At 35.2% G+C, this 25168-nt stretch overlaps 2 protein-coding genes and 1 long non-coding RNA gene across 5 annotated transcripts in view; 1 reads left to right on the top strand and 2 right to left on the bottom strand.

The window, feature by feature from the left end:
- MCCC2 (methylcrotonyl-CoA carboxylase subunit 2) overlaps window positions 1-6454 on the bottom strand; it is a 33749-nt gene extending 27295 nt beyond the window's left edge. The window contains exons 1-3 of one of the 3 annotated variants that reach the window (XM_058168913.1): window positions 6316-6437; window positions 1231-1297; window positions 120-204 (exon numbers count right to left, since the gene is read on the bottom strand). In XM_058168913.1, coding sequence (XP_058024896.1) covers window positions 120-204; window positions 1231-1297; window positions 6316-6408 — 245 coding nt within the window. In that variant the 5' untranslated portion in view covers window positions 6409-6437. Of the gene's footprint in view, window positions 1-119; window positions 205-1230; window positions 1298-6276 lie in introns of all 3 variants that reach the window. The other 2 variants (XM_058168914.1, XM_058168916.1) reach the window with 2 other exon arrangements.
- The window catches only part of LOC131191113 (uncharacterized), a 43577-nt gene continuing 24861 nt past the window's right edge, over window positions 6453-25168 (top strand). The window contains exon 1 of the long non-coding RNA XR_009153422.1: window positions 6453-6719. This is a non-coding gene — a long non-coding RNA (uncharacterized LOC131191113). The remainder of the gene's footprint in view (window positions 6720-25168) is intronic.
- Window positions 9140-25168, bottom strand: part of BDP1 (B double prime 1, subunit of RNA polymerase III transcription initiation factor IIIB) — a 79305-nt gene continuing 63276 nt past the window's right edge. Inside the window, exons 28-41 of the mRNA XM_058168917.1 lie at window positions 23870-23977; window positions 22123-22156; window positions 21732-21815; window positions 21033-21261; window positions 20156-20319; window positions 19598-19754; window positions 18964-19135; window positions 17800-17851; window positions 17116-17314; window positions 13796-14015; window positions 13305-13347; window positions 12559-12775; window positions 11562-11793; window positions 9140-11190 (exon numbers count right to left, since the gene is read on the bottom strand). Of these exons, the coding sequence (XP_058024900.1) occupies window positions 11080-11190; window positions 11562-11793; window positions 12559-12775; window positions 13305-13347; window positions 13796-14015; window positions 17116-17314; window positions 17800-17851; window positions 18964-19135; window positions 19598-19754; window positions 20156-20319; window positions 21033-21261; window positions 21732-21815; window positions 22123-22156; window positions 23870-23977 (2022 nt within the window). The 3' untranslated portion in view covers window positions 9140-11079. The remainder of the gene's footprint in view (window positions 11191-11561; window positions 11794-12558; window positions 12776-13304; window positions 13348-13795; window positions 14016-17115; window positions 17315-17799; window positions 17852-18963; window positions 19136-19597; window positions 19755-20155; window positions 20320-21032; window positions 21262-21731; window positions 21816-22122; window positions 22157-23869; window positions 23978-25168) is intronic.

The raw sequence follows: 25168 nt of genomic DNA, 5'->3' as shown, positions 1-25168 counted from the left end.
ACTGATTCCAAAATTATAAGCATCTCGGCTAATTTGAAAGCATCTAATAGTAAAACAGAAAAACTGGAAACGTATGCATCTTACGTTAAAACAGTTACAATGAATCAGCAAATACCTACCCAGGATCTATAAGTCTGTCAACTCTCTCTCTAGGTAACAATTTGCCTCTTGATGTGTGCAGGTTCCGTGATTTCTCTCCACCACCTATCAGGAAAGGTCTTTGATCATTTCAATGTTTGCCATGTATGTAAACAATATGCATCTTATATTATTCTCTGATTATTTCATGAATGCTTAATTTCACTTCTTGTAATACCAATCCAATCTTTCCTGTTATTGTGCAAATGCAATCAATACCACTCCTCTCACACAAGAAGATTTTTGGCAAAACACAAAAAGAACACCAAATATCTCAGGTGTGAGATTTGAACGGTAGAAAGAAACTCTAGCAAAGAAGTTGGAGAGAAAAAGAATCAAGTATCTAAACATATGTAGATATATAATGACATCTTCTATAGCAGCCCCAGTATAGGTGAAGATGCTGTCCCACAGGTATGTACAGCTTCTGCCCTATTGGCATTACAGTGTGCCTTTGACATGGAAGATTTTGAGTAAAAAAATTAGTTTTCTTTATTCTTATATTTGAGTTATTCCTATTGTTTGGGGGCAATTTAGAAAAAAATCCTATAGAAATAGCCAGCATATTTATTGACAGATCACCTTCTTGTTCGAAATTAATTTTAGATGTCTCTGTAACAGAAATTGAAATATATGATCGCAATCAATGAAGACATCATAGATTGGAATATTAAATATGTATCTATACCCAGAAAACACAAAATTGAAAGAAAGACCAAAAATGGAAGACGATGAAATTCTACAGTGGGACCACTACCAAGAATACTCAGTGGCTACAGAATATAACTATTGGTAAGATAATTGTTGCAGCTCCTGAACTCTTTATTTTTTTGTGCTAATCTTTTTATATATACTTCTCATTTCTCTTTTCTTTTAGTAAGATCTTCCTGAACTCTGCTAACTTATCCATACTAGTATTATCATTAGAGTTTTCTCAAATCAACCTTGCCCCTCACTTTAACTCTCTATCTCTCCTAGATGTTTATTCAGGTCTAATGGCCCAGAGAGAAGAAACACTGTTAGTTTTGGGAATCAACCAATCAGACTCTAATACAAGATACTGTAACAAGAAAAAAATTCATTCATACATACCTAATCTAATTTTTTCAGATTGTCTTTTCAAGTCTGTTACTAAAGCTTTCATTCGCTCATAATTTTCCTGTTGAGAAATAATCATATGTTAAGGAAATGTACACACTATCCAAGATGAGTTAGTTAGAAAAATATTTAATTGAAGGTATACTTTTTTTCTCAAATACTTTGGCCACCTAATGAGAAGGAAGGACTCACTGGAGAAGAGCCTAATGCTGGGAAAGACTGAGGGCAAAAGAAGAATGGGACAACAGAGAACAAGGTGGCTGGATGGAGTCACTGAAGTAATAGGTGTGAGCTTAAATGGACTCCGGAATATGGTAGAGGACAGGAAGGCCTGAAGGAACATTGTCCATGGGGTTGCAATGGGTCGGACACGACTTCACAACTAACAACAACAAATATTTTTGTTCTCCTGTCCTATATGTATTTAAGCTTATAAACTACAATATATAAACTACAATTTCAAAACATATAATTTAAACATAATTACTAAATAATTACAACTGGATATAAAATAATAGATCCACTCTTTTTCATTTTATACATTTTCCTAGGCTGAGAATCCTAATTTACTTCCAAGTAAATTAAGTTTGCCTCCAGGAAAACTTAATGGCCACAAATGAAGATTCAAGCCTTTTAACAACTGTAATGTTTTAAATATATATTGTGTTTGTCAAGATCTTCAGAAGTAGCCTGAAATTTTTTGATGTATGTGAGTTCAGCAATTGCTCACTCAATTATGCAGCTTAAATGTATTTATTCCAGGATGGCTACTTTGAGTTCTATAACAGAGTATCTTGGAAAGATAAAATGCTCAGAAGTTGCTTGTTTTGAGTCCTGGTGATGTCAAACTTATGTCCATTAATTTTTCTGCACAAAATTTGGTCTGTTTTTCCCACTTAAAATCCAAAGGGGTATTACAGCATATATGGCAAATATGAAATAGAGCACGGCAGGGGTGAAATGCTCCCGGTTTGGACTGGATCGCGTGATCGGTAGCAATGGGGGCAAGTAGTTCGGAGAACCGGTAGCAAAAATCCCTGCGGCCCCCCACCCCACCCCTGCCCACGCCTCGCTGTTCCTCTTTTCTGTCTCTGAAGCGCTCGGTGGTGATATAGCTGCAAACGGCCTTAAATGACTGCTGCGCCACTTCAAAGGGCTGCACTATAGCTGATCAGCGCTGTAGGCAGCTAGTAGACTGGTGCCTCTATTTTTAAATAAGGTAGACCGGGGCCTGCCAAAAAAAGGCACTTGGTAGACCAGGGCCTCTCAGTAAAAGGCAATTGGTAGATCGGGGTCTCTATTTTTAAAGAAGGTAGACCGGTGCCTCTCAATAAAAGGCAATTGGTAGACTGAGGCCTTTATTTTTAAAGAAGGTAGACCGGTGCCTCTCAATAAAAGGCAATTGGTAGACCGAGGCCTCTATTTTTAAAGAAGGTAGACCGGTGCCTCTCAGTAAAACGCAATTGATAGACTGGGGCCTCCATTTTAAAGAAGATAGACTGGTGCTTCCCAAGTTTTGTATACTTTATTATTTTTATTATTTATTATTATTGACCATGCCCATTCAGTCACCTGACCACCAAGCCACACCCACCAATTAAGCCATGCCCACAGAACCAGTAGGGAAATTTTTAGATTTCACCACTGGAGCACGGGTGTCAAACTCTCAACAACACGTTGCCATCACATGACTTTTCGTGACATTTTTTCCCTTCACAGAGCTGGGGTGGGTGTGGTTTGCATGTGACGCATCTGGCCCATGGGCCGCCACTTTGACACCCCCGACATAGAGGAAGAGCTTCTAATCTCTTGAGATTGATGGTATTGATATAAAAAAACAGTACCTTGAATTTGACCTGGAAACAAACCAGAATAGAGGCATGCGCTGTTCTGGGAGCACACATACTACCTATACCGCTGCATTCTGTACCACTTGAAACTTGTAACTTATTACCAGTTATTATAGCTATATAAGCAAAACTTTTGTTCATGATTAAACCAAGGACAGGATGAGGAACTAAATACTGTATAAAATAACATAAGGCATAATGAACTTAAGACTATATTTTGTATAATCAAATACAAATTATAACTTTATCCAGGCAAATAAAAAAAGGCTTATGCATTATAATCAGGATTCAAGGGAATATTTGTTTTAAAATCCTTGAACAAGCAAAAACATTTGAGGGTTTTTTAGCATTAAAAAATCCCCAACAATCTCAAACGTAGATTTCTATTTACAGCAAAGTTAAAGATGTCTGCTTGGAAGATACACAGGTGTAGAGATACAAGGCTTCTTTGATACAAGATTGTATAAATAAGCTTCAGTTACACAATTTCTGGCCCTTCCTTCATGTATTCAGCTCTCTAATTTACATCTGAATCAGCAAAGTACAATAGGCTACTGTTCAACTTGGCAAATTACAAATCAGAACTGAAATCATAGTCTGAAACTGGCATGCCATTTTGGATGCAACACTAAATAATGATCAACCCAAAACCAAAAATTAAGAAAATTTGAATAACTAAATTCAAGCTTATCTGTGCAAAGGCCAAACATGAATGGGCAGTCTATATAAACTAGATCTTTAAATTTAGATGAATCATATGAAGAAATTGGATTCTTAAATGTTTCTTAATGTCACATGGTCACAGCAAACATAACTGCTTCTATTTCAGTTTGACAATAGAAACAGAGTGTTAACAATTTAATTACTGATCACACAAAGAACATATGCTAGAAGTCTGATGCAAGTTCTGTGTATTCAATACGTCTTAGGATTTCAGAAATTAAATACACACTTACTATTCCACCAAAGTACATTTATATCTATTCTATCTCAGAGGTTTATCTTTCACCATCTCTTAAATTTGCAGAGGAAGACAAACAACAAAGGGCAAATAAGGCAAACATCATCTTTTTCCCCCCTGCACTTTCTCCAAGTTTGCACCATACAGTTGCTCTGACCAGAGAATTTTCATGTTGGCCCATTCTTCTGAGCTGCTGTAAATGAGCAACAGTTGAGAAACAAGATCGTCTTTTTTCCTGAATGATGTACAAATGAAGTCATGTAGATTGATACTTAAATAGAATAGAGTAGAATAGAATAGAATTTTTTATTGGCCAAGTGTGATTGGACACACAAGGAATTTGTTCCATTTGATCTCTTCCCCAAATCTTCTTCCTAACCATTTTAAAGACTATATACCCAGACAGCACCTATCATTAGATCCTACAGAAATCAAGTGAAAATTATTAGCCTTCCCATTCTCTAACACAGCCTTCCAGACAATTTAATTGCGACAGCCACATCACTCCTATCTTTAATTTGACAACCATGTGCTGCTCAGAAGACTAGATATGATCTTCAGTCATTAGCCTGCAGGTTCTGTCAAGGCACATGAACAAGGAACAAGGCACACGAATTTAAGCATACATGCTCGCAAGTAGGACCACTTGAATAAATTCTAAAACTAAATAAATTTTGGATTGATTCCAAGACAGGCAGACTAACTATAAGCAAACCAGAAGACCGTGAGTTCTAGTCCCACCTTAGGCATTAAGACAACTGGGTGACCTTTCTCTCAGCCTAACTCACCTCACAAAGTTGTTGCTGTGGGGAAAATAGAAGGAGAAAGGAGCACCTGGAAAGTTAGTTTGCTATGGCAATTAAGATATCCAGCTAGAAATCAGAAGACTAAGAGTTCTAGGCTTTTCTCGGGCACAAAGCCAGCTGGGTGAATTTGAGTCATCCCCTTTCTATCAGCTCTAGGAAGCAGGCAATGGTAAATCATTTCTGAAAAACCTTGCCAAAAAAACCCTGCAGGGACTTATCCAGGTAGTCACTAGGAGTGGAAAAAACAGACTTGAAGACACACCCACTCACACAAAAATCCTGAGTTAAAACCTGAGTTTTAAGCCCACTTATAAGGTATAAGATCCTTGTATTATATAGCAGAATTTGGGTTGGAACTGGGTCAATTTAGGCAACATAGAACAATTTGTTGAGTAGTTGAGGGTCACAGCAAAGTAAGCACTTTTGAAGGCAAAAAAAAATCTATTCTGCTCTCAATAAAGTAGATTGCTTACTGAAGTCAAAATTGAATTATGAACCTGTCCTTTTTTTTTTCAAAAGCAAAAGCAGTATCACCATCATCTAGCAACAGTAGCCTACAGTTTCCTTTTTGACTTCATTTACTATATTGTCAATTACCTGCCTATGACAACACTCAAGGAGAAAAAGAGGCTGGCGGCTGAGGGGAACGTAATCTAGGTTGAGGACTGGGAATATTTCTGGAGCCAAGGGAGCCTTAAATGAGAAGAACAAACTACTGAGAAATACAATTGCTCTAATCTAATCTAATCTGATCTGATCTGGAATGATGAGCACATATGTGCAAGGGGAACCTTTAATCTTTCAAGGAACTTTTTACAAGTGTATTTTGGTGTCAACATAAATCATAGAAAGGAAATGAATTCAAAGGAAATCAGGTCCAGCCTCCTGCATAAGTCATTACCTGCTGACCTTCATTCCAGTGCAAGGAGGAGAGAGTTGACAAAGCAATGGGGCAGGCAGGGGACCAGTGCTTTAAGACAGGGGTCTCTAACCTTGGCAACTTTAAGATTTGTGGACTTCAACTCCCAGAATTTCTCAAATTCCAGCAAAGCTGGCTGAGGAATTCTGGAAGTTGAAGTCCACAAGTCTTAAAGTTGCCAAGGTTGGAGACCCCTGCTTTAAGATTAGATCAACAAGTCGGCGATCTCTACAATTGCCACTGCCTTTCTACAGGGTACACTTTGGTTGGCCAAAGAAGAGCTGCCCAACTTTGGTTCAGATTTTCCTTTCATCGAGAAACCCGTTCTTCTGTGGACTTATGACTATTATCCATCGGCCCCCACATAAAAACAGAGGTCTTACAAAAGAACTAAATAAATAAATAAATAAATAAATAAAAGGCTGGAAGCCCACCCACAGCCAGCAGCGGGTGATCTCCAAAGCGCGCTGGAAGTCTTCACCGCACTCCTCTTCCTTGGCCTACCTGATAGAGTGGGGAGGCGGCGTCGGGCTGAGAACCCACCGTGGCCACTTTGTCGCCGTGATAAGCACGGCCGAGAGCCGCTGCAGCCGCCCGCGGACAGCCAAAGAGACGGCATCTTAGGCCCGGTAACATCGCTGCTCGGGGGCGCCAAAGGCACGACTTCCCGGGCCTGGAAGTAAGCACGCGGCCCCTCCCACGCCGGAGCCAATGGAAGGAGGCGGCGAAAAGCGGACGAGCCGGGCAGCGCCGCCTGTTTCCTTTTTCCATCTCAGCCTTTTTAAAGGGCCAGCCGAGGGAACCCTGGAAGCGGGCAGTGGCTCCTTTCCTCTTGAGACGGCGGGCCGAGGCATCCCGAGTTAACGTGAAGAGGGAACTATGGGCTGCTGCCGGATTAGTCTCCCGGTCTCCGGTTCGAGAAACGCTGGCTGGCAGAATGGAGAGAGGTTGAGCTCTTTTGGCCACCGCATTTGGTTTTAAGAAAACGTAAACTGTCACATAGGCCTAGGAGTTGTGATGAAAAGGAATGGGAAAGTAAATTACAGTGTGGTTGATACCTGCTATCTAAACTAGGACTGTTGTACCTGGGCTGTAAAATTAGGGTGACCAGCAAATGGCAGAATTTTCTATATTTAGTCAACGTGATCCTCATTTCAAATAGCATTAATCTAAGTTAACCATCATCACCTCTTACCACGATTTAATCAAACTACTAGAAATCCTCAATCTATTTATTTATTTATTTGTCACAACAATATATGTAGGAATCATACAAAAGATTATATAATATATAAACATATATGGGTAAATATAAGGAGGTATAAGCATATATATATAGGAAGAAAAAACGAAAAAACAATAGGACAGGAACGGTAGGCACGTTTGTGCGCTTATGTACGCCCCTTATGGTCCTTTTAGGAATGGGGTGAGATCAATAATAGAAAGTTTTTGGATAAAACTTTTAGGATTATGGGAAGAGACCACAGAGTCAGGTAATCTATGATTATTCTTCACAAGAAAGCTTTGGTAATCCTACATAAGATTACTGTTTCAGCTGAATTGTGCTGTTCTATTACAAAACTTGTAGTACCTGATAAATAAATTATTAATAAAATGTATAGGCACAATAAAGCCTGGGGTTTCAATAACAATATAAACTTTATTTAGTCCCAAGCTGTATAGAGAAAATGCCTTTAAGTCTTGCTCTATATATAGTTTTTTGGCAATGCTATGGAATTACTGCTGTCTTTAAAAACTTTTCCCAAGAAACACGAAAGATTCTACCATAGAGATATTTGAACAAATCTCTGCAGAATGTAACAGAGTTAATGAAATTCTTAGCTTCTGATCACCTAGTAGTTTCAATAAACAATAAACACTGTTTTTACTTGATAAAATGTAATGCTAGTGATCTTAGTGGAAGATTGGCCAGGAGGAATTGAATAGTGATATGTACCACTGTCCCTTAGTGCATGCTACACAAAACCTATTCAGTGTAATGGTTGAATATATATTACAGAAATAAGCATTCATTTTAGTCACTGAAGTGTTATATTTGGATGATACAATTAAGACTCATTATTCACAGATTCAATATGTGTGAATTTTCTAACATTTATTTGTAGCTCCAAAACCATTTTTGCAGATATTTGCAGACACGTGACAAGCAGCAAAAATTTGAATTGCCCCATGTGCAATTTCCCAGTTAAGGTCAAACAAGGCAATGCTTTTCCTTCGTTTCTATTCTACTAATAAGTGTCCTGCATTTCCCCTAAGAGCAGTGGTTTGGTATTCACTAATTTAGCATTCACATTTTTGTAGAACATAGCTACCACAAATAATTTTGTTTTGTCCTGTCCTTAGTGGGTCATCTGTGTAAATTGGGATGATTAACAATGATTTCTCATCAATCCAAAAATTTTGAGAAACATACTTCTTAACTTTCAGATGGTCTCATCACGTGATATAAACAAATCCTTTTTAACCTTGATGGTCTCAGTTTTGCAGAAGTAGATAAAGCATTCTAAGTGCAAGAGTTGATTAATTTGTATTCTGCAAACTCCAGTGAAATGAGACCATCTAAAATGGGTGGAAATTATGGTGATTCATAGTTTGTATAGGCTATTAAAGCATGGAATGCAACTTCAGTATAGGCTAGTCAAAAAAACATGAAAGGCAGACCCATGGGATGGTGATGCATGTATGTTTGCTGGCTTTGAAGTGGTCTGCCCACCATCATCTCTTTGGGGTTCTCTCACTGACACAAGGGACGGAAGGTCTTTTTTTCTTTGTCGTATTCTTCAATATTCTGGAATATTCTTTCATTTCTGCCTACAATTTGATTGCTACCTTAGTTATATTCTTCAGTATTCATGAATATTTGTTAACTATTGTCTTATGTTTACTACTTTAGAATAAAGCCCTAAATACTGAGATTATGTGGTCACTGCTTCTGAATTCAAAAGATCCTGTGACTCAATTTTGCTGAGAGTCGTACCAAACCACCACTTAATGTGAATGAATAGATCAGGCTTACTTTTTTTAAAATATTCACGTTAATTTATAGTTTCATAAGCTAAGGAGTCATTATTTTAAATTAGTACATATTTATAAGATTGCCAATTCCAGTTCTACAAAATAATGTAAGAGGTAAAGTTGATTGATGAACTAGTTTCAAATACAATAATGAACCTGTAAATTAAACTATACAGTATGTAATAGTTTAAATATTTAATTTTCAATCTGTTTCTCACTGATAAGTAAATTAAATGTTTAAAAATGGAATAGTTTAACAATGAAATATATATAATTAGTTTTGTTGAATTTTCTACTTCCATCAACTATTAAAGAAAAACTTTGACATATAATTCATATAAAAATTTATTCACATAATTTACATATATAATATGCCTGCTTTCTTTGAAACAGAAAGCTTTCACATGAACATTACATACCACTGAAAATATGTATCAAACTTTTCACAAAAGGAACCCTTTTTGCAGATTAATTTAAAAGGAGATATTCTGCCAATTAACCAAAGTTATTTGTCTTTGTCATCAGTAAATATATTGATTTTGCTATAAAGGAACCTGTATATTTTAAATAATTTTGCAAACATTGTCAAGAAAACATACTATACTATTAATAAAAATTAACAGGATCTTCTTGTCCTTTCCTCTTAGCAAGGAAACGTAAGGCACCTTATAGCTTGGTTTCTTTAATAAGATTTTTGTGCTACACTTTTTTCATTGAAATTTAAAATTATTACAGCAGATTATGGTGGATTTTTGAGGATATATTCTTCCATGTATTAATATGAACCCACGCTGCTCTATGGTGGAACTATTTGGGTTAATTGTTACCACTGAATATTTGATATATATATAAATTTGATATAAATAAGTAAGATTCTTGTTTTATATAATTTCCTTGCAACACTGTAAAATTAAAATAGGAAACCAAAATTCAGATCAGTCAATATAGAATTGTTACGTCTCGTAGAGTACTGAGTTTGTTACTAATAACTAGAATACTGACTTGGATATCTTTAGAGAAGAGGCACTGAAATAAATTGATCTTTAGTCATGACAAATGAATCTACTGTAATTTTTTTAAAAGTCTGGATCCAACCAATTGTCTGTCTGAATTTTTAAAAATGCTAATACCTTTCATATGAAATCCAGTAATAATGTAATGTCTGCCTACAGTAATATTTGCACAATATAAATCTAGGAAATAGAAATAGCTTCTTAATTATTCAAAATGGTATACATGAACAATGGTAAATGCAGACAATTATTTTCATAGATATTGCATAGATTAAGAAATATATAGAGAAAAAATTTTCTCCAATCACTAATTGCAGTGAAAAAGACAACTAGAATTTAAGATCCAATAGCTAATTTAAAAATTGTTTTATAGGGTTCCTTTTTTCAGTCCGAATCATACTACAGATCAAAAAGAAAAAAACCCAATGAGAAATGGAATATGTTTATAGCTTGAGTTATTAAACTCAGAGCAATAAGAAAAACAAAACAAAAAAATAAATTATATAAAGCAGAAAAGAATTGTATTTCTGATGTTGGGGCAACTCTTACTCTCTAATACATTTGATTTTAATTCTCTTCAGAGGTATAATTGAGTTTTAAAATGACAGCTCATCGCTTCATAAATTTAGCACTTTAGCACTAAATAAAATTTCAGGATGAACAGAATTAACACAGAATAATTATCTTTCTGTACATTCAACTTAAATATTTTTTCACATTTATGTCTGTACATTTAAAGTCATTAAACATTATTTTTGAAACAATTCACATATATTCATTATAAAAATACATAAAAATAAGTTGACTTCAGTTTTCGTAACCTACAACGTACTTATTACGTTGAAATGTCCAGAATTTGTTTATATTAGAGATAATATTCTCCTTTCCATAAAGATTTACTTCATAAAAAGAAGCAAATATTATTTACATAAATATTGTATTGAAGTGGCATATGATCATTCTGCTATTCCTCATTGCATTTCTAAACCTATCTAAATATGCATGTTTAGAAAAATGTAACATAATTCAAACAAAAACACAGCTTTTCTGATCATGTACATCTTAACATTTAACATACATTTTCATCAATGTTTCAAAAATATCAGACTGCTCAGAATAAAAGAAAATATTTTTCTCATTCAGCAAGTTTCCTCTTAATATATTAATATTAATATATTAAACTTAAATCATTTGTTTAATTAAGATATTACATTGCTTCTAGGATTATTAGAAACCAAGCATCCCATAATCTTCATGGTTATTCTGAATCATCCACCTCCATAAAAATATCACTAAAGAAATATTCTGAAATCCTTATCGGCTCTTCTTTTTCTTGCTCCTTAACAGAACCCTCTTCCTCAGGTAAAACCTAAAAAAGAATAAACATTTTACAATCTGATGCCTGTTTAATAATTATGTAAAAGCACCATATGCAGGGTGTTTGAATTAGTCATGCAGAGGTACAGGGAATTTTGTTTAAGTTTTACAATATGATTTTCTATACAAATCATCCTGCAATATCTATCTTATAAAATTAATCAAAGATCTGAATCCAGAAGTATCTTTCTGGTCACCAGTGAAATATTTCCCTGAGGGCTGAAACCATTCTCTCTAAAGTCTTCTGAAGAATCTGATGCAGATAATTACGATACAGTAGAATGAGAAAATTGGCAAGAACTGGTTCCCAACTTTCTGGTACCATTAACAGATCATGTTTGTTATAAAGATATTCATCTATACCTGAACAGAAGAACAGCCTCCACTCTCATATTTTGAAGGTGACAGCATGGTTGTTGGTAGTGAACTGTATTCCTGAATCTCTGTGTTGTCGTCTTTGGAAGTTGAAGCTGGACATTCGGCGATATTTTCAGAAATCAACGTACAGGTTTTCTGGGGAGGTTTGTTGTTTTCTTTAGCAGCTACCTCTTCATCAGTATTAATTTTACAGATTAAAGGTAGAAATCCCAGCGATCTTTGATATGATGTATTAAAAACAATTAAAATTAATGTAACAAAACGTAGTGAATTAATAAAATTATAAAAGTAGTCCCAGAAATCCCCTGAATTTGATTATTGATTTGAAATTCCCTGAAATAGATTGTTTAATAAATAATTTTATTTTCCAAAGGTCTGGAATTATTGTGCTATTTATGCTCATTAGTAGAGATATAGCAAATTTAGAGGTTCTTTAGCAACATAGATAAATTTATTTATTTATTTATTTATTAAATTTTTATACCGCCCTTCTCCCGAAGGACTCAGGACGGTTTACAGCCATAATAAAAAACAACAGCAATATACACATAAAACCATAATTAAAAAACTTATTATACAAATGGCCGAATTAAAACATTTAAAATAAAACCCTGAATTATAGAATGTTAAAACATTAAAACATTAAAACATTGTTAAAACATTAAATGTTAAATGTTAAAACATTAAAACATTCATTTACTTATGTATAAGTAAATGAATGTATGCAGTATTATTGCTTTGATGGAGCAACAGTAAGGAAGCAAACATCTTAGTGAAAGTTTTAATTAATAAATTTGGTTGCCAAAATAGGACATTTTATAATTGATACAAGATTGTTCCTTTAAATAAAACAGTGGTTAATTTAGGCTGAGCAGTTGTAATTTAATGGTTCTAGATTTCTTCCTTCATTACAAATATTAAATAAAAGTTTATAGGATCAGGAAATAAATATAACAAAGTAAAAATGATGCTTGAATCATACCTGGGTAATGAAGTTTTTGGAAGGGCTTCTGTATTTCTAACTTGGTCTGATTGTTCAGAACTGTAAGCTACACAGAGTCTTTGTTCTTTGTTTGTTTCTGTTTTTCCTGCACCAGGCATTCTTGACATGAGTTCAACCTCACTATCTGTTTCACCAAGCAATGCAGTCCCCACATTCAGAGAAGACTGAGGATGCTCTTTTTCTTCCACTTGTAGCTCTGTAAGTGACATTATTGAAAAATTACATTTTTCTGATGTAATATAAAAGAGAAATGGCTTACTTGCAAATAGTAAAGTAAAATTAATTTGCAAGAGATCCCTAAGTAGTCTCCATTTTCTTATTTTTACACACACATATACACACACACAAAGAAATGGAGACTAATTTGGAACTCTTGCAAATTAACTTCATTTTACTATTTGCAAGCAAGCTATGTCTCTTTTGTTCATATATAGATATTTTTCAAACAATGTAATCATTAGCATTCATCAATGCCCCAAGTCCCACTAGTTCTGTGATTCCAAAGGTGGCTTTTCATACATTTTCCAAACACCATCCCCACAAATCTGTGCTAAGTTAAAACTGCTCTGAAAGGGATGGAATAAAAGGGTGTGTTTCAAAAGGTCCTGTTCTTTGAATGAGCTCCATCACATCTATATATAATATGATTGATATAAGCAATTGCTTATATAAACGTGCATATGTGTCATGATCCTGCATGCGAAAACAAAAGGAACTTCACCTACCAGCGTCTTTTCTTGATAAATACTGTAATTTAAGAGAGGTCCCCTGCATTAAAAAAAATTTGAATTTTGGTAAATAATTTCTTTTAAGCACATGATTAAAAAGCACAATACAATAAGGTATTTTAATATGCTTCAGTTTGTGAAATGATGGTTTGGAGTTTAAGCTGCCTAATGAAATCAAAGTGGGGACAAGAGCTGGCCCACCCCTTCAGCAGAATCCACCAGTTCCAAGAAGCTTCTTGGATGAGAAGCGAAAAGTATTCAAGGAAAAACAAAGAAAGTCCAGTTGTCTCTTGAAAAAGCACCTTTGGGACAGCAGTGACCTGGGTGACTGAGAATCTCCATAGAGTATCTGTAGTTATCAATAGAATGAAAGACTAGAACAGGATCTTGCTATACTTTTCTCGTGGTATCCACAATTTTCTGGATCCAGTGGTAACTATCAGATAATGGATTCTGAAATAAATATTTTGTGAATCCTTGAATCTAACCTTATCAGAGCTTTCCAGGTGGTCTTCTATAGGAACAGTATGGCTTATCTTCTCAGAAACACTACTTCCTTCTATAGATACTGAAGACCTTTTCCAATTCTTCCAAGAGTTCAAACCCAAATCTACTAATTGTTCTGATGAAGATGGATGCAATTCTCTCTCTGTAGGGTCCGTGACAGAAGCAGCACTTTCTTCAACTGAAGCTTGAATGGATCCAACACTGTATGGATATATACATGTGTGTGTGAATCTCAGATATTATTGGGATTTAAAGCTTCCTTTACATTCAAAGCCTTAATAAAATATTAACCTCAGAAGTAATTTCACTGAACCAATGTAATTTTATTGTAAGTTATGGCTGTGTTTGAATTAACATAATAATAATAACATAATAATAACAGAGTTGGAAGGGACCTTGGAGGTCTTCTAATCCAACCCCTCTGCCCAGGCAGGAAACCCTACACCATTTCAGACAAATGGCTATCCAACATTTTCTTAAAAATTTCCAGTGTTGGAGCATTCACAACTTCTGCAGGCAAGTTGTTCCACTTATTGATTGTTCTAACTGTCAGGAAATTTTCTCCTTAGTTCTAAGTTGCTTCTCTCCTTGATTAGTTTCCAGCCATTGCTTCTTGTCCTGCCTTCAAGTGCTTTGGAGAATAGCTTGACTCCCTCTTCTTTGTGGCAGCCCCTGAGATATTGGAACACTGTCATCATGTCTCCCCTAGTCCTTCTTTTCATTAAACTAGACATACCCAGTTCCTGCAACCGTTCTTCATATGTTTTAGAAGAACATATGAACAAAGAAATTGCTTTGTTATGAGCTTATGAGCTTATAGCAATAAACAATCTTTGGAGGTCAAATGTTGTTACCGTCTTACGGATGCTTTCACAAAATTGCTGCTATAGCAGGTATGATAATAAAATGACCATTTAGTTATGCAGAACTAAACTAGCAAGGCTGCTTCCTGCTACACTCTTACACTCGCAGAATGGCCTCTACAATATCTTTTTCATTTTATACAGTAGGCTAGTAGGGCCTCTCTCAAACAAAGCATGAAACTGCAGATATCCATTTCCCAAGAATATCTATGCATACCACATGCACAGAAATGCATTCTTAGAATTCTTAGAAATAAAGACTGTAAATACTGGCATTTTTCAGTACTGCAGGTTATTATTGATTGAAAAGAATCTAAAAAAAAAACCTCTTAAAGATAGGAAACTAGGCAGGGATCAAGAGAAGTAACTACAAGCACATTGATGGTCGTGAGCCCTGCTTCCCACAGGTGCTATTCCCCTAGAAAGTTATTTTAATATTTTTTGCAGTAAATCTTTAATATATTTATAAGGAGTAGGTGGGGTCATTTTTTATTTTATTTTCAATACTGTGTTTTTGCTGTTTGTAAGCCGTTAGAGTTGCTGTGAGCAAGTAGGCAGCCATATAAATTTTCCAAATAAACATTTTTTTTCTAATTAATAATTTATAGTTCTAATGTATTTTGCTAACTTGCATGCCTCAAGCTTACATGGCCACAAATAGAAGTATGTAATTCTGCACTCATTTCTACAAAGAATATCCCCCAATATTTTCAAAAGTCACACAAGCCAGTTCTTTCCCAAAATTTCACTTTTAAACATGTATGTACTCATTTATTCTGAATGCTGGTTTTCAAACTTGGCAACTTTTAGGATGTGTGAACTTTTAATTCCCAGAATTTCCAACTAGTATATTGCCTGGAGAATTCTGGGAGTTGAAGCTCAGATATCTTAAAAGTTATCAAGTTTGAAAGACGGTGTGGCTCAGGCTGTAAGAAGCCTTTTATTAAACACAGCTGCCTGCAATTACTGCAGGCTCGAGTCCCACCAGGCCCAAGGTTGACTCAGCCTTCCATCCTTTATAAGGTAGGTAAAATGAGGACCTAGATTGTTGTGGGGGGGCAGTAAGTTGACTTTGTATATAAATATACAAATAGGATGAGACTATTGCCTTACACAATGTAAGCAGCCCTGAGTCTTCAGAGAAGGGCGGGATATAAATGTAAATTTAAAAAAAAAAATGCTGATGCAGAATATACTGAAATACAGGTAGTTCTTGACTACATTTAGTGACTGTTTGAAGTTACAACAGTGCTGAAAAAAAGTAGCTTATGGCCATTTCCCATACAACCCTTGCAGCATCCCTGTGGTCATGTGATCAAAATTAAGACGCTTGGCAATTAGTATGTATTTATGATGGCTACAGTATCCCATGGTCATATGCTCACATTTTGAGACCTTCTGAGAAACAAAATTAATGGGGAAGACAGATTCATTTAACAACCATGTTACTGACTTGACAACTGAAGTGATTCATTTAACAACTATCTTGCTTAGCAATGAAAATGTTGGGCTCAATTGTGGTTGTAAGTCAAGAACTATCTGTACATTGTTACATCTCTTTTCAAGAGAAAGAATATTAAATTTAACACGTGCCTATGGCTTAGAGGCAGTCTCCTTTCTATTTTTAGTTTGTCCCCAGAAAAGTATCTACCAAGATTAAATTGGAATCAGGCCTTGGGCTTGGCAACATGTTAAACTAAAAAATGTTTCATGTTTGTTTCCCAAGGTTAAGGTGCTCTCATGCAAACAAAGAACTCTTTATTGAGTTGACCTTGAAATATGGACTTTCTTATTTATTTATTCCATTTACATGGCTGCCCATTTCCACAAGTGACTCTGGGTGGCAACCAATCTTAAAATAAATTAAAAACAAATTCTCTTCAGAAATAAATATATATATATAAATATATATATACAGCAGCTATATCACTGTTAATGGCTGTTAACACAATCAGGAGATGGGACCCTTCCACCCTTAGGGCCCCAGGCCAGGGCACAGAGTCAAGTCTTTAGTATCTTGTGGCAGGCCAGCAGACTCAGGGTCATCCTAATCACTGGAGGGAGAATATTTCATAGTACAGGTGTTTGGAGCAAAAAAGCATGTCTTCTAGACCCTGACAATTAGCATTCTTTAGCCAACAGAACCCAAAGCATGCTGGGCCAGATTGGATAAATAGAAACACCGACTGCAACCAGCCTCTGAGAAAAGGGAAATCAGCATAACACAGTGCTGCCCACTCCCTGAGAAGGATACCATGATCAAAAGTCACTTGACAGGACAAGAAAACCAAGGATTGTTACTCTCCAAGAAATAAGTAGAATTTTAGGCCAGGCAGGCAATATCAAGAGAAGTTTTCAGCTCAAAATCCAGTCTCTAGTCTGAAGTTCCAAAAGTTAGCACCTGAGTGCTAAATATTACATTAATATTTAACATTTACCTTTCATCTCTTGTCAGTTCTAATGAGTCCATGTTTTCTGAGGTGAAAAGTATCGGTGGAGGAAGCAATTCCCCAGAACCATGTGAAAGCGTAGCAGGGATACTATTACATTCCACAGAATCAGGTGAGATTTCCACCAGTGTTAAAATGAACTCTGGCTCTTCCTCTGCATCTACGAAATCTGTAATGTCACCTCTTACTATTAAGAGTATCAATAAAAACAACAGAAAAGGTAAACCCTTGAGAACATAAACATTCAATTTTTCTTATATACTTATTATTTACTTCTATATCACCATGTGTTTGCATTTCTTTTGCTGTAAGGAAAAGTAGGCATGCTTAGCCAGATAACCCAACTTATTCTGGTAAGCAAATATGCTTACCACTCCTAGAGATATTAACCTGCTTAAAACATTCTCTGTCCCTCTGCTCTTTTTTCTCTCTTGCCATTCAAGTCCCCTGATCATTCTCATTACTCTATTTCTTGTACTTAAGTCTCACTTTACTCCTTCTTCTCAATAATTATTCTTTCCCCCTTCCATCAGATAATGGTAGTATAAAGGAAATATGCAAATAGGATAAATGCAAGAATACTTTATTTTAAATCCCAAAAATGTCCTCTAAGAAAAATTAAATTATAAATAAAGGTTGTGTTCAGATAAAAAAAATAAATATTAATCATACCTGTACTCATCTCTGTCATTGCTGAAATGATGGCATTCTTGTTTCCTTCAGTCTAAGAATAAAAATATCACAATGAATATATCCAGCTTGTCAAATAATTCTAGTTCCCAGAATTATAGCTCTAAAGCAATTGCATATGCTGTCAGAAATCACATAAAGTTCTTCTTGTGCCAGGAATTCAAAGGAAAGAAAGCAGAGTAAAGCCCCTAATAAATAAAACTATGAACAAACACAATTTAAATCATTTGTAAATGAAAATACATATAATATTATTAATCAAGAATGGAATACAGCATATTTGCCTTTCATTTACAGTATTTAGAAACAACTATAGCATAGTAGTTTCTCAGAAAAATAATATGCAATAATTTAAAAACAATATTCCTTCAACAATTGTAATTACAGTAAGGTAAAGGTTCCCCTCGCACATACGTGCTAGTCGTCTGCCAACTCTAGGGGGCGGTGCTCATCACCGTTTCAAAGGCGAAGAGCCAGCGCTGTCCGAAGATGTCTCCGTGGTCACATGGCCGGCATGACTCAACGCCAGAGGTGGTCCCTATTTTTTCTACTTGCATTTTTACGTGCTTTCAAAACTGCTAGGTTGGCAGAAGCTAGGACAAGTAATGAGAGCTCACCCCGTTACACGGCAGCACTAGGGATTAGAACCGCTGAGCTGCCGACCTTTCGATCAACAAGCTCAACATCCTAGCCCCTGAGCCACCTTCATTTATTACAGTAATTAATAATTACAGTAGCTTCATCTAAACCCAAATGTCTTTTTTCCACTAACACTTTGTTCATTAATGGAAAGTCAAACCTTTTTGGAAGAACAGTGACAAGTCCTTTCAAAGTGAATGTAACTACAATCTTAAATCAATGCTAAAGTAATGCTTACTAAAAAGGCATAGTTTACTGGAAAGGAAGCATAAAAAGAAAAAGCAATAAAAGTGTACAATTCACAATTTAATATTAGCAACCTATCCAATTTATACAAACACACATACAACTCTCAACAGGATTAACCAGAATATACTATGGTGAATTTAACTAGAATACAGTTAAATATGATGAATGTTGTAAACTTATATGCAGTTATTTAGCAACAGTTTTCCTTTTATACTACATTCCAAAATGTAGCTATTTTGGTTAATTAACACTTCTTACTTGTGAAACTTCAGCTGTAGAAAACTGGTGTTCAGCGGACCCAAAAGTGTGAATATTACTCTGTATGTTGAGATTATCTGGTGGTTCAGATAAACAAGTTGTTGCTTCTTGAGAGCATTTTGGAGATGTTAACTCAGATGAAATTTCACAAATCTCTTGTATTGGGTTTCCACTTTTGCAAAAAAAAAAATGAAAATAGTTTTAATCTAGATGCTGTTTATCAATAAATTGTTCCAGAACATTTTTATACCATACCAACTTAAAATTAATGGCATGTGGTTTACAATCATTATGTATAAACAATGACACCACACAATTTAAGAAATGTTGATAGTAAGGAACATGGTGCTTTATAAAGAGAAATGAATTCCAATTCTCTTAAGAAGACACTTCATTACTCTTATGTATCTAAACTTATTTGAAATAAATTAAGAGCATTTATATTTAAATATTAAGACTGAAGACTGCTTTTTTTAGAAAACGCAAAACATCATTTATAACTATATTCCCAGTAATTTTTAAGAACTTCACCATGCAGACGTCTATGTTTTACAAAACAATTTACTACGTATTATGAAACATCACCCTAAACACTTGAGAAATAATAAAAATACAACTTTAGTGGGATGTCTACCTTTCCATATTATTTTCCTGCATGATGGGGCCAGCACTTACAGAATGTACATCATACTGTCCCATAGTGCTGATTTTAGCAAGCTGCTCATCCATTTCGAGATTCATTTCAACTTTCTGCTCTTCTCTAGGTTTTTCTGACATTTTGTCATCTGTTACTTTAGATATTAGAATACACAGGAAAAACTTGTAAGCTATTACTATTTAGATAAGGTGGACAAAAATACATTTTGTATTAGAAGTGATGAACAAAATACATAGATGAGATGGACAAAAATACATTTTGCTTAGTTGTGAGATATGACTGTTACTTAAAGTATAGACTGATCTGAAATTTTATAAGCCACTTAGACTTCGTCATTAATCTACTACAGGTACCAATCAAGAAACAAATGTCCAAATATTTCAACAATACAAAAATTAATGAACTACACCTAGCCCATAGATTTAAAAAAATAACACCCTCTCTCAATTGTGCTGATAGCTATAAATATGCAAGCTGCACAAACAATAAGATTTTATTTCAAAATTTTCTATGGTATAAACTTCAAAAACCTACCGTTTTGGATTTCTTTACATTCCTTCATATCTGAACCTAGATTCAGAGGTTTTTGAGAAACATTCCTGGTAGATACCAAGCCACTGTTAAGATTTGGTTTAGGCTTTGGGAGTCTGTATCTTGCTGGCCTGGGTGTTTTATTTCTTTTACACAAAGATACAGTACTGCAGACAAAAGTAAAATGTCATTAATTGGATCACTCATGTTCTCAGCTCTTAATATATTGTTAGGTAGAAAAGTTAGCAAACAACTTTAGGACTACTAAATCTGTGCTACGGAATCCCAGAGTAAAGAATTTAATATATCCCATCATTGCCATCTAGATATAATCTGGATTTATCACTAAAGGAGGAATTTAGGAAAGACACTCAGGAACTGTTTTCAAGCTCCACATGAAATGTTAATGTAAGCATATTATACGATAGCTTCGAATACTAACTGGACAAAAGCTGGATTCTTAGCTGTTTATCACTGAATATAACATGAACATGAAAATTAACATTAGAATTTAATTATCCTGATAATATTAATAATTAAGACAGATTACGGTCCTCCATTTTGTGTGGCAATCCCAGTTTGTTGGCAGTTCACTATGCTGATAATTAAGTTCCCATAATGCCATACTGTTGTCTTACAGTCACATTTTAATAGATGAGCAACTTATAAAATCTTTAAAATAAAAATATTCATAATGCAGACTTCTGGATTTTCATTGCATGTGCACCAAAAGTTAGACAATATAGCAGAAAAAAATTAATTTGAGATGGGGAAATTGTTTTTATACAATTAACCATGTCATCAAAATAATACCTATGAATTTAAAAATGGGTAGAATTCCTAATTTTAAAAATGTTTGGGGTAATGTAACAGAACAAACCTGCAGACTCTAGTTTCCTGTGAAGATTTTTCCAAATCTGTGGTAGTTTTATTTGTCTTGTGTGGTGAAACCAGGGCAGTTTTTAAAGAGTCTGGAAATAACACAACTGTCTTTTCTTCCAAACATTCTTCAGAATATGATGGTTTACTGTTGTTACCTTCTGTATTATTTGTATTACTTGAATGAATAGGTTCATTTGCTGAAGGGACTGCTATTTGTATTTCATTTCCTGAATATAAAAAGATAACAGGTAGATTCACTTTATCTTTATTGAGACATTCTTGCATTTAAAGCAAATCAAATGAAATCATTAAAATGTTACTTGACTATTCAAAAGCATAGTTCTGCTTGCACAACAGCAGGAAGAAATGAGAGACACAGCAGAAAAAAGCATAACTTTTTTTCAGGTTTTGAAAAGTGCTAATAACTTAGGCTTTGTATAATTATTTTGTCTCCAGTGTCAAAATAGCAAGAAACTTTGCTGTGATTCAATGAGACCAGACTGGGCTATGGAGATTTTAAAAAGCCTTCCATCCTTCAGAGGTTGATAAAATGAGGACTCAGGTTGTTGGGGGCAATATGCTGACTCTGTAAACCGCTTAGAGAGGACTGTAAAAGCTCTATGAAGTGGTATATAAATGTAAGTGCTATTACTACTATAGGCTATCCACTCATTGTATGTGATAATATTGACTATACCTTGGATATCAGTATGTAACTGAAACACTGGATCTCTCATGGCAAGTAAAGTCATGGCTGCTTCAGTACTTCCATCATTAATTCCTAAAAAAGTTTCCAAATATATAAGCTTACAAATCAACAAACTTACCACATTTCTTTATATTATATTATTGAAAATCTAATTATATTTTCAATGGAATTTACTCTCAGATAAGTAGATATAGAATTACAACCTTAGTGGTTAATGCTTGATTCATTGGAAGGAGGATTTAGGAACCTCCTCTCTACACACACACACACACACACACACACACACACACACACACACACACACCATGTAAACTAAAAGCTATACTTTTAATTTAACAAATCTCCATTAACTTGTTCATGAATATTTTGGACAATGTACCTGTTTCTTTTGTTTGTTCTTCTTGTGTAATACCCTTTTGAAAGAGAGAGAGAAAAAGAAATCAACTACTACATTTCTGGACTACATTTTAAAATAAATTAGATGAACCAACTTTGATTTTTCACTTACATGAATGGATATAATTCTAAATCTTTATACTAAAAACAGTTGCTAACAGATTTATTTTGTGGTATTACTATCAAATAATATAATAGTGACAATGGACTCAGTTTACCATAAATTCAGTTACATCCTTCCCAGTATTTCTAACCACACCGTGTTCAAGACTATTTACTGAAGAATACTCAACAACAATCTTGATAAGCAATCAATTCCATCATCAATAAAAACTCTTACTATCTCACATATTTAAAAAATCAGTTATAATTGACAAGAAAGAAGTTTTAATTTTAACTCTGGATATCTTTATCCAGAGAATATATTAAACAATTAAACAATTTTATAATTAAAGCACATTGTTTTGTAAATTTTATACCACTTTGCCTAATATCCAGGTATTAATAACTGGATTAATCAGAGATACATGTTGGGGGTCAATTGCAAACTATGATAATACATTGGTAAGAAGTAAAGCTAATAAAATCTCATTATTTTTCCATCAATAGTTTTATTACAAAGAATAATGCTATCAAGGTTTATCTAGAATGGGATATTTTGAATGAATCCAATACAACCCTAGCACCTTTTTAATAATAGTAGTAACGGACCACAATTCCTTTTTTTCTTTTAAGTACATTATAACTAATGTTAGGAAAGAGAATGAAAGTTCTGCTTTCTGTGTAATTGAACCTTGTTCAATCGATCAATCAATCAGTCTTGGTCAATCAATCAATCAATAACAGCAAGTAAATCCCAGCAGCAATTGCAAGATGAGAAGTTAAACAGGAAAGTAGATAATCTGCTTACGATAATAAATTGTTACAAAGATATCGGTGGATCAACTCTTTTGTGGGTGGTCCTCAGTTTACAATGGCAATTGGGATTGGTTGCAATTGTAACCCAAAGATGTGCAGGCTGTTAAGTGGAAAGTGTCAGAAGCCTCAGGTAAAGAACTCGAGGGTGCCATAGGGGAATAGGGAAGTGCCTAAGGGGGATGGGGAGGCTGGGGGAGGGAGTACAAATATGGTCTATGTCAAAGATCTCCAATCCCCAGGCCGCAGCCTGGTAACAAGCCACAGCCTGTTTGGAACAAGGCCACACAAGTGGTGGGCAAGTGTGCGAGTGCACGCAATTCCATTTGCATGAGTGGTAGGCGCACACACTCATCGGTTCTGTAAATGGATCTGCGCATGCATCCCCTCTCCCACCCCACCAGTTGACAAAGCTGGAAAGGTCAGAGACCCCTGGTCTATGTGAAGTTGGGGAAGTGGGTCCTGTGGCGTGAGTACAGGAAGGCCAGGGGATTTTATCAGAGTGCCTTGCAATCTTCCCTGTTGGTTTTCCCACTGACTTTGCTTGTGGGAAGCCAGCAGGGAAGGTCGCAAATGACATGTGACTGTGGGAGACTGAAATAATCATAAACGCAAGGTATTGCCAGCTGCTGAAATCACAATCACATGATCATGAGGGCATTGTGATGGCCAGAACTTTGAGGACTACTCATTCAGTGCCACTGCAGCTTCTAACAGTTGCTGAATGAGTGGTCAGTAAGCAAGGACAACAGTAATGCTCATTCTGCCTTAGACATATTTATGTTTCATCATAAAAGAAAAATTTGCATACTTACAACTGCTGGGATGTACAATTTGCTATCATCTTGCATCACAGGCTGAATAGACAGATTTAGATCATGAGAGATACATGGCTCATCTGCAACGTTCTCATATATCTCCAACTGTCATGGAGAAAAACACAACAATTATTTTAATTGTCCAAAAGAATCTAGATGATTCTCTTTGTATATGCTATAATGTTATACATTGAAATAAAAGTGCAAACTATAAAATATAAAATCCAAGTTTACTCAAAATACACTTACGCTGACAATTACATTTCCCAGGTTAATTATTCATGTTAAGGCTGCTTCCACATTACAATGCATTGGCAATTATAATAATTTTACAGGGCAACAATTATCCTTTAATCACTTGCACAAGTTTTATTTTCCTTTTGTTCACTTATGTTCTTAAAAGAGATAATTTGTTTAACCAATAGTCTGGGAGAGAAAGGCAATTCTTCAAAAGTGTGACGTTCCTTCATACATCTCTCCCTTTTCTTAGGAAAAAACTCTGTTCTATTCATTAACTCTCCTCCATTCTGTATCTGACTTGTTCGTTCATTGTAAAGGCAAAGTAAAGTTGTCTTGAACCATGAGATGGGTAGCAAATAAATTTAGTAAATAAAAATAAATAAATTAAACTATGCATGTAGAAAGTTCATACAAAGATGTTTCTAAGATCTTTTTTTGTCCCCATTATTGTATTTACTTATACTGGAATATACAAAATTATCATTTGAAGACTTGCCTTGCCTCTATATATTATTCTATTAGGTCTCAGTTTGAAAAAGCATGTGTCTCTATCTGAGCATATAAAAGTGAACACGCTATCTAAAAGGCAGTTTTAACATTCTTGTATGACCCACATAATGACACAAATAATGAACAGGGGAAAGAAGTACATAGAGCAGTTACTAACGTTCTAATGGTAATGACCAAACCACTGGTCTTCACAGACAGATTTACAACTTTTATGTACTTTAAGTAGCTCTAATAATCTTGTTTTTAAAGGGATCATTGGTAGGAAGTCAGCCAGCAGTTCCTGGCTGGCCTTAGGGAAGACTGGCTCTCTAGCCTTGAGGAAGATTGCCTTCCCAACTTTCTAGCTGAGTTTCATATTAGCTGGACATGTCTATCAGCAGGTGCAGGGAAAGGGAAAGCTAGGTTTGGCAAGGCAGGAAGAAGGCTAGGCCTCTTAGAAGTAGGAAGAGAGGGAGGAGGCCTGCGCACTGCTGGGCCTTCTGGGCATGGGTGGGAGGAGAGAAGGGGGAATAGAGGAAGCCCACATGCTGTCTTACAACCTACAGC

This window comes from Ahaetulla prasina, chromosome 2, assembly GCF_028640845.1.
Source record: "Ahaetulla prasina isolate Xishuangbanna chromosome 2, ASM2864084v1, whole genome shotgun sequence".
NCBI lineage: Eukaryota > Metazoa > Chordata > Lepidosauria > Squamata > Colubridae > Ahaetulla > Ahaetulla prasina.
The sequence above is the reverse complement of the archived record's forward strand: the minus strand, read 5'-3'. Positions and strand labels throughout refer to the sequence as shown.